Here is a 10477-nt window from a genome sequence, read left to right as displayed (position 1 = left end):
ATAAATAATCATTTGAAACATAATTTCATAATTAAAATATAAGCTTAACTTTAATTTAATCATAAATTTAATAAATAAGAACCAATTATAGCAAAGTAATTTAATACATTCCTAAAGTAAAACAAATATTAAAATGGAATTTCTAATTCATAAAAGCACCATCTCAGAAAGTAACGTTTATAGAAGGATATAATGTTGCCGCAATTAAAAAATAAATTAAATTTTTGGATAAATACGTAAGGTTATGGGCAAAAGCGTAATTTCGGAAATAGGATAGAAGCTGGCTGGAATCGGGTGATATTTTGTGATCGCATAAAATATCTGGTTCAAAAAAATAAAAATCAACGGCAGGAAAAATATCTAAAAACCGACGTGGACAAAATGATGATGTGGCTCCTTGGGCACACCATGACACGTGTAAAAGCATTGACAGCTGGCTCTTTTTATTCCTACCCCCTCGCAGGCCCTCTTGAACGCACTTTTTTCTCACCACAAAAATATCCAAATCTACAGCGATTTCTCTCTCTCTCTCTCTCTCTCTCGCTTTTTCTTGATTTGGTAACATCTTTATTTTTGATATGAAAGATAGAGTTTCTTCTCCGGCGATGGTGAAGCAAACGTGTTTGGTGGCGTCGGAGATGACCGGCAACAACGTGTTACGGACTGATTTCGTGGAGCAGGAGGAGAGTTCAATTATGGTACTATTTTTACTCTTTGTTTGATCGTGTGTTTTATTTTACATGATGTTGGATTTGTGTTCAATAGTTTTGAGATCTGTTACTTTGTATTTTTCTTTGTGAAAAAAGATGTAATTTTAGGTTTTTTTTTTTTTACCCTTTTGATTTGAATTATCGGTTGTAAATTTTGTTTTCTATCACTATTATTGTAGTTGTTTTGTTATCATTTTTTTGTCGGAATGATTATGTTTTGTAAATTAAGATCTCATATGGTGTGTATGCTATGGCTGCTATGGTTTGAATTGGAACTGAACTGGAACTGGAACTGGAACTGGAACTGGAACTGGAACTGGAACGTACTCTCTTTTTAATCGAAATAAAAGAGTTCCAATTCAATTCTATATTCAAACCTCGAATTTCATGCTCTGAATGGATATCTGGTTTTAGCTGTTACTTTTGGTATCCTCCTTCCTGCTCTGTGTTGCTATGCAGAGTGTTTTGACTCTATCGATGTATGGAAAAGCTGGTGAGATCTTTAGGGCTTCAAACTTCAACCAACTTTTGACTTAGAGGATTAGTAGTCATCACGTATTGTAGTTGCTTATGGATTAAAAAGGTGTTTGCAATTACAATCATTGAGATCACATACCCCCAGTCCCTACCTCTGCCTGAAATTTACCGGATTAGTTTGGTTTGGTTTGAATAGTACTAGGTCATTACTCATTATTCCGATCAAGGCATAGTGGAATCACTAAATATCATCTACGCGTATTGAATTTCATACTTCATTACTAAGGTCTAAGGGATCACTAAATATCATCTACGCGTATTGAATTTCATACTTCATTACTAAGGTCTAAGGGCCTTGAAGTTCAGAATCAGTGTTGATTTGAAACAAAAGTCTGAATGTTTGTACAATTGTGTGCCTAACGATTTAAAAAGGCTTATGAGTCTTCTTGATAGTCATATATGGAGAGCCATGATTAATATGTCAATCCTTCACCTGTTATAGTTCATTAGTTCTTATCCATTTGTCATGAAATACTCAAAGAAGCAAGCTTAGGTTCATGCTGTAGTGGATTTGTTTTTTGAAAAGGCTACTATTGCCTCTTGAGGGGTTATTTAGCTAATTTCAGGGGTGTTTTTCTATTGACATCTAGTTCTGTAAACATTGATGCACTTCTGTTTTGTTGTATGTTCTTCAGCACTTGCAAGTTGCTTATAATCTCATTAAGGCAGATCGATGAGCATTTGTATATAGATTACTCTCTGCTCAAATTCCATTCTCATGTTTTTTAATCTTTATGTACTCTTTTCTAATATGAGATATTAATAATTGTTGTATCAGGGATCCCAGAAAAAAGATTCATCAGAATGGACCAACGAGAAACATAGTTTATATCTCAAGTCAATAGAAGCCTCGTTCGTTGACCAGTTATATAACTCTTTGGATATCCAAAGTTGTCACACACAAAAAACCTGCTCCTCGGATGCAATATCATCTTGGAAAAACAATGGCAACACTTCTGGCCAGGTTTTAAATCTTATCCATTCGGCACCGTATACTTCCTTTTCCTATTTATACGTCTTATCAATATTTCTTGATTCAATTTTATATTTGTCAGTTTAAGGTTCTTCAGGCTGGCCGATGGTCAAAGAAAAATTTCAGGAGAGAAAATTCACAGCTGAAAGATGCAGATAAACCCCATGTTTCTCCAGGCAATCCATGGATCCAGCATTTCACAAATGGAAGCAGGCATGGGGCTGTAGCATTCCCTACCCTCCAAGAAAGACCATCATCAACTGCAATTTCACTGCAATCTCCTGTACCTGAGTCTCAGTTGCATCAAGATTCAGCAGGTACTTTTGAGCTACTTACAGTTTAGCAATTAGCATGTTTTATGTATATATCCATTTATCTTTTTTGATGGCTATAATCGACTATCGACATGCTATCGTCTTACCTATCCATATTAATGACTCTTCTACGTATAAGTTAAACCTCCATTATTGCTTAATAGATTTTCACAAGTATCTTTGAATTAGTAAGGAGTTTTTAAAGATTGTATCAAAGCCCCTTTAAACTGATTCATATTTTCGTCCTAAATTTGACCATTCAGAGGTGACGGATCAAAACTTTGTTGAAGACACATCGATACACAGAACGCACAGCAGAAAGAGGATGAGAACTTGTATCGCTGCTCACGCAAGCAATGATCAGGTAATTTGAAAAGCTGTTGTATAAAAAATTATGGTGTTTTTTCTTGGGGAATTGTGTGTCCTCAACTAATCTTATGCGCTCTAAGATAACAGCCAAGAAAATCCACAGTGGCCTGAGGAGACACTTTATTTGCCAGTTATGCTGTGTTCGTTAAATCTTGATCTCATTTAAATTTCTTTAATCAGGTTGTTCCGTTTTGCACTTCACCTGCAACTGAAATCGCTGATACTTACGTTTCCCCAAAAGAGTAAATCAAGGACTCATCGGTTTCCCATACTGGTTATTGGTGACAAAAGAGCACAAATGAGAGCTGTTTCAGACCTTGACTATTCATATGTTCGTAACCAAGACTATTAACCCATGTGTACACGAGAACGGTTTTGGCATCTTAAATGGTAAAGTTGTACATTTATATGATAACGAAGAGATGAATCAAGAATCAACACGAGGATGTCCTATTCGGGCTTGGAAGATGAAGATAATTAGGTTGATCAAACGTTTTTCTTTTCTTATTTTGTCGTAAGCGTGCATATGGTTCTTCGGCATCTAGTCGATCTGTAGCACAAGTATCTATTCTTGTTGGTAGTTCATTCATTAGTTTGTGGTTTAACTGATAGCTTTGTAGTTCACTCGTGAATCAAAGCTTTAAGAAAACTCTTCCAAACAAGGGTTTTGGTTGGCTATAATTATTCACATCAATTACTTCATTTTATAACCGTCTCCAAAGCTATAAACTTGTCACAATTGGTTTCAGGGTGGTATACTTGGATAAACAGGTAAAAGTTCAAGTTCGATAGTAGTCAATAGAGATGGCCAAAACCCGGTCCCGGGCCGGTCCCAATCGGTCCTCACCATTCTCATAACTGGCCATAACCGGTCCCGGCGTAACCGGTCCCGGCGTAACCGGTCCCGGCGTAACCGGTCACGGTCCTCCGGCGGTCCCGGGCCGGGCCGGGCCGGGCCCATTTGGCCATCTCTAGTAGTCAAGGGTGGACCTATTAAGCATCGAGCGGGTCTTGTACACCCGCTCAACTTACTCTCTTAAGTAGAATCTTTTTTGGGTACGAAAGATGCATCTGCGTAACTATGAAGGTCCCAAATAATAACCGTGAAAAAAATAACGTTTCGATCATTGTCACGTTTCTCATCTTAACTCTACTTCTCACACAATTCTTTGTCTTGTTTGTAATAATCAATTAATAAAATAGTAATTTAATTACTAATAATTTGTTTTTATAAATTATTTATTAAAAACGGATTCAATTACATTTCAAATCCTACACATCAAACCTACCAAATATTCCAAATTGTTATAAATCCATATTGCTCCCATTTCAAATCCTTTTACGAAATTCAAATCCCTCAAAACAATTTAGAAGATTGAAAGCTCTAAAAAACGATATTTTCACTTAATATCTATATAAAACAATGTTAGATAATTAGTTGACTGAAAATAGATTAATATATCTATACTATATTATAAAGCATTTGATAAAAATTCTTAAAAACCATTTTTTATATTTGAAGTACTGTTTAATAATGCACATTACTTAAAATCCAAGATTACAAGTAAATTATTTATAAGTACAACTTATTAAAGTTGTATGTTTGAATTCGTGTAACTAACTACGGATAAACAAAATCAAATAAATGATAAACATCTCATTTTAAAATATAAAAAATCTAAAATATAATTAAGAAAAATATATGTAACACCCCCAACCCAAATCATACATTGCATATAACATGTATTTCATATAAAACATATGATCAAGCCCACAAAGGTCCATAATACAAGAGTCTATGATACAAAATACACAATACAAAAATTCAAAATACATACTCTTGTATAATATCCATTCTCCAAAAACTTATTCAGACATGGTCTTCATAATCTAAGCACATATGGAAATAATCATAGAATGCTCTTTCCTTTATTATCATTACCTGCACACATATTTGAAAACACAAAATGAAGGTTAGACATGAATGTCTAATGAGGTTCCCTTTTTATGTAATGCAAGATGAAGATCACCAAAATATTTAAACCATTTCATATAATGAAGGATAAAACCACATTCTGTTTGAGTCCATCGGACCTCTAGTTTCAAAGAACACACTTAGAACATATTCTGTTTGAGTCCATCGGACCTTTGGTTCCAAAGACCACACTTATAAAATATTTTAACTCATAAGAGAACCAGAGCCCCTCTTGTAACTCTACCAGAGCTTCTGGTTAAACTAACCAGAACCTCTTACTTGAATAAAATTCCCAAAAATGTTCATCGATCAACATCATAGATATTAACATATATTTTACAAGGATAGAAATCATATTTTGAAAATATCATGTAGGACCAGAGCCTCTGGTTCTACTAGCCAGAGCTTCTATATCTTCATGCAAGACCAACCAGAGCCTCTGATTCAACCCGTATAGGCCAACCAGAGCCCCTCTGGTATGTTTTCATAAGAAAAGTTTCTAAGTATAAATATCTTTGAAATATCTTTAAAATGTAAATTTGACACAGAGCTCGTTTCTTACGAATACAGAGCCTCTGGTTTAACTAAGACTTTGTAAAAGACTTGTATAATTTTCAAACCATCATCCAAAACCCTCTGGTTCTATATTGAGGTCCAACCAGAGCCCCTCTGTTTTCTTACAAGGAACAACCAGAGCCCCTCTGATTCCTCATAAAATGAACATTATGATCCAAAACACTTTTAACCAAAACCAATGACCATATGCCATATTTTTCCCGTAACCATAACATCAATACTATTATTTCTAATAAGAACAACATATCTGAATTCTCTAATCACCAAGAAGTGTGAACTCCAATCTGTTGTAATCTTAAAAGATATAATAGCAATAGTTATAACTATTTCATCCATCATTACATCCAAAATTCCTCTTAATAGCAACAACTATATCCATCACACACAACGACCACCCTTATTTCCCCTGAAATTCTTATGAACTATTTCATCCAATGACAGGCTGCAGTCATTTCTGTCAGAGTGAATCTCGTTCATAGTTTTAATCAAAATATATAGACTATTTCATCCAATGACAGAACAACGTCAAAGTGAATCTCGTCCATATTTTTAACCAATCATGTTCTCAAAATAGGTTTATATTAAAAAAACCTTGTTAAACCTCAAGAACAATCTGTTCTGTAAATCATGTTCTCAAAATAGGTTTATATCATCCCAAAACTGTTTTTAAAGAACCGTTTCTGCTTCTATCTTTTCAAAATAGTTTTTAATCCAAAATCATAAATACTTGGTTTAAACTGCTTAGAAAACAGTATTTACCAAATTTGTTCTAAAAAAAAAATCCACAATCATCAAAACCAAACAGTTTATTATTAACAGTTATTTTAAAACTCACCTTAAATCAAACACAGATTCTGCAGATAATATCACACAACAAAACGTAAGATCTTCAAATAACTTTGAATCAACAATTTTCTACAAGATTGTTTCTCACCGCCACAAAGCTCTCTCTTTTCTCTATAAATTTTTTTCAACATAAAGTGATAAGGTTAGAACCTTATCCCTTTCTTTAAATATCATCACCAGGCGATGGAGGATTTCTTTTTATTATAAAAATGGTTTAGGCGGTGGAACTTATTTTATTCTAAAAATCACCTTTCTTCACTATGAAGATTACACCTTATTTTTCTAATAAGATAATCGTAGCCGCATGCATGCTTAAGATGACATATATGCATGTATAAATCACATAGACCTCATGCCATCTTTTCACATATGTGCATGCTACTTATGTATTTATTACCATGCATGCCATTTATGTATTTTTCAAATAATAATCACATATAATTTACCTCAACTCAGGTTGTTTGAAACCTGGTTATAACATTTTTCCCCCCTTAAAAGAATTCCGTCCCGAAATTCACTCAAATAACCACGGATATCGGGTTATCATATCAGATTCCAGTTCCCATGTTGCTTCTGAACCCTTATGAAAACGCCACTGTACATTTACTAGGCTGATCTCTTTATTTCTCAATATCCTGGTCTTTCTGTCAGTTACTGCCTTTGGTGTCTTGATGAAATTCAACTTATTGTCAAGTTTGATCTCAAGAAGTGGTATTGCTAGACTTGGGTCTGCCAAACACTTGCATAGATTCGATACATGAAAGGTATTGTGAATCTGACTAAGTTCTTATGGTAATTCCAACTAATAAGCTACCAGTCCAACCCTTTTGCAGATTCTGAATAGTCCAATATACCTCGGACTAAGTTTTCATTTCTTCCCAAATCTCATAACACCCTTCTATGGAGAGACTTTTATCATCACAAAGTCTTCCACGTTGAATTCAATTGGTTTCCTTCGTTTGTCGGCATAACTTTTCTGTCGATCTTGGGCAGTCTTGATTCTCGCCCAAATCTGTTCAATCTTTTCAGATGTTACTTGCACAATCTCGGGACCTGTCAATTGTTTTTCGCCCACCTCATTACAACGACGTTCAACATTTTCTTCCATATAAGACTTCATAAGGTGTCGCTTGGATGCTGGAGTGATAATTGTTATTGTATGCAAATTCTATCAATGGCAAGTGTTCCTCCCATGATCCCCCGAAGTCAATGACCCAAGTTCTCACCATATCTTCGAGAGTCTGGATGGTTCTTTCACTCTGCCCGTCTGTTTGTGGATGATAAGCCGTAATTAATCTGATATGTGATCCCAAGGCTCTTTGCAAACTTTCCCAGAATTTTGAAGTAAAACAACTGTCTCTATCAGATATGATGGACAAAGGAGCTCCATGTCTGGTCACAATTTCTTTGATGTATATTTGAGCCAATCTTTCCAATGAATAGGTTTCTTTCATCGGTAGAAAATGTGCAGATTTTGATAGACGATCCACTATTACCCATATTGCATCATAACCTTTCGGAGTTCGGGGTAACTTCATGATAAAGTCCATCGTAATGTGATCCCATTTCCAGACCGGTATTTCCACTGATTGTAGATTTTCATGGGGTCTCTGATGCTCAATTTTAACTTGCAGGCAAGTTAAGTATCGTTCCACATATTTTGCTATGTCTTTCTTGAGACCTGACCACCAATAAAATACCTTCAAATCTTTATACATCTTGTTGGTACCTGGATGAGTTGAATAACGGAACTTGTGGCTTTCATTCAGGATGGTTTTTTACGTATTTCCGTAAACTGGTACCCATATTCGACCATGGAAACATAAGATTCCTTCAATATTCGGTTCTAAGATGGAAATCATTTTACCCACTTTTTCTGTTTTCACATGTTCTTCCTTAACGGCCTCTTTCTGATGGCTCAAAATCTTTGATGAATATTAAGAGTTAGATTTATTCTCATTGCTACTGACTTGATGGTTCCACTTCTTTCTTTTCTGCTTAAATCGGCCACCACATTTGCTTTTCTCGGATGGTAGAGTATTTCACAGTCATAGTCATTAACAAGTTCGATCCATCGACGCTGCCTCATATTCAATTCCTTTTGGTTGAACAGGTGTTGCAAACTTTTGTGATCGGTGTAAATCTGGTATTTGGTTCCCAAGAGGTAATGTCTCCATATTTTCAATCCGAAGACTACGATTGCTAATTCCATATCATGATTTGGTTACTGTTTTTCATGATATTTAAGTTGTCGAGATGCATATGATATAACTTTCCTTCTTTGCATCAAGACACAGCCCAAACCTAACTTTGATGCATCACTGTATACCATAATATCTTCAGTTCCATCTAGTAGAGATAGTATTGGAGCACTGCAAAGATGGTCTTTTAATAACTAGAAAACTTTTTGCTATTCTTCTTCCCATTGGAATTTGACATTCTTTCGAGTTAACTTTGTCAAAGGCACGGCTATTTTGGAGAAATCTTGGATGAACTTGCGGTAATAGCCTGCTAATCTCAAAAAGCTTCAGATTTCAGACGATATCTTTGGTGCCTCCCATTTTGCAACAACCTCAATCTTTGTTGGGTCTACCTTTACCTCTTCCTCAGATATAACATGTCCCAAAAATTGAAATTATCTTATCTAGAATTCATATTTTGACAGTTTTGCGTATAACTTTTCTCTTTTCAAGAGCTCAAGTATCAACCGTAGGTGTTCTGCGTGCTCTTCTTTGGTTTTAGACTATATGAGAATATCATCGACAAATACAATGACAAATTTATCAAATCCATGAAAGCTGCATGTGCGTTAGTCAAACCAAATTGCAAAACTAAGAATTCATGGTGCCCGTACCTGGTTCGTGTAAAACCCATTTTTTAAATATATAAATAATATTATATGAACCTTCAGATATATTTTTTAAAAATTTATTTGAAGTGTTAAAAGATTTACGTAATAAACTAAAGTAAATAATTATAGAAATCTTGAATAAATAAATAATGAAAAGAAAGACAAAAAGAAAAATAAAGTAAAATTGTTTTCTTTTAATTATTGGACCAAAAAAGTAAGATATTACGTCAGGAGGGGTCTGATGGTAATTGTTAGAAACTTGAGGGGGCCGAATCTCATCTTTTTCAAAGATTAGAGATCTGTTTTGCCAATAGTACATATATGTTTAAAGAAAACGACCCATCAGCCTAAAACTTGCGATTTGTCCGATTTCTTCAACTAATAAGCCAAAACTCTTGGCATATAAATCGTAGAGCTCTGGCTTAGGAACGTTTTGGTTGAAATAGCTCGAAAAATTGTTGAGTTTTGAGAGAGAAATCTGAGTTTGAAGTTCGAAATCAAAAATCTCGGTTTTTCACCGATTTTGGGTAAGATTCTTAACCAAATCTCTTGATTTTTATGTCTATAGTTTCGTTTTTAGGTCCTCTATCAAACCTCAGTAGCCTCATGTCTCATATTTGTGTTTTCGTTGTTCGATTTTTATGTTTTTAAGTTGTTAAGTTTAGTTTTAAAAACAAACTTTAAATGAGTAAATGGAACTCATTTCTTGATAAAAATTCATGTTCTTTATGTCAAAGTGTTGGTAAAAATATTACCAAGAGTTTGGTGCAAAAAGAATGAAAAAAAATGTCAAGAAACGAGCCATTTTCATGCTCGAAAACGAGTAGCCAGGCTGCAGACTTGCAGTTTTTTTTTTCTTGGGCCGTTTTCGTCTTGGGCCGTTCTTGTTGCTGGGCCACGGACCGGGTCGGCCTGACCCAGAACCCGCGTCCATTTACCCTTATTTAAAAATATTGGGATAAAGTTGTTGAGGGCGGGAATCAAACCCGTGACCTCAGCTTGAAGTTGCAAGCGTTAACTAGAACGCTAAGTTTAATTTTGTTATATATAATGCATTTTTATTATTAATATGCACTGAATATTTAAGTTTCAGAAATTTGCATTTACTCCCTAAAGTTTCATAAAGTTATTTTTCCCATAATAAGTTTATAAGGCTTTCATCAAATTTATTTGGAGTTTGTGAAACGCAAACTTTGATCCAGTTTCAATTATTTATTTCATTTAGTTACCAAAATGACCCTATAAGTGGGAAATCGATATTTTAGCAATACTTTACGTATTTGCTTCCAAAATTTACCGAAATAACCATTTATCTTGGGGATTGGT

The 10477-nt window shown here is 34.7% G+C and overlaps 1 protein-coding gene across 1 annotated transcript; it reads left to right on the top strand.

The window, feature by feature from the left end:
* Positions 1–479: 479 nt before the first annotated feature.
* LOC112509870 lies at positions 480–3604 on the top strand. The gene is made up of 5 exons (XM_025115066.1): positions 480–698; positions 2026–2211; positions 2303–2537; positions 2798–2898; positions 3084–3604. The coding sequence occupies exons 1-5, from the start codon at positions 579–581 to the stop codon at positions 3147–3149; spliced, it is 708 nt and encodes a 235-aa protein (XP_024970834.1). The 5' UTR covers positions 480–578; the 3' UTR covers positions 3150–3604.
* The last annotated feature ends 6873 nt before the right edge of the window (positions 3605–10477 follow it).

This window comes from Cynara cardunculus (genome assembly GCF_001531365.2).
Source record: "Cynara cardunculus var. scolymus isolate 2C chromosome LG 3, CcrdV1, whole genome shotgun sequence".
Taxonomy (NCBI): domain Eukaryota; kingdom Viridiplantae; phylum Streptophyta; class Magnoliopsida; order Asterales; family Asteraceae; genus Cynara; species Cynara cardunculus.
This window is presented reverse-complemented; position numbering and strand designations above follow the sequence as displayed.

Bases quoted from the DNA above. Each gene is read 5' to 3' on its own strand.
- LOC112509870 (XM_025115066.1), top strand. From the start codon at position 579: ATGAAAGATAGAGTTTCTTCTCCGGCGATGGTGAAGCAAACGTGTTTG. The intron at 699-2,025 runs GTACTATTTTTA...TTGTTGTATCAG, and splicing joins AGGAGGAGAGTTCAATTATG to GGATCCCAGAAAAAAGATTC. The intron at 2,899-3,083 runs GTAATTTGAAAA...TTCTTTAATCAG, and splicing joins CTCACGCAAGCAATGATCAG to GTTGTTCCGTTTTGCACTTC.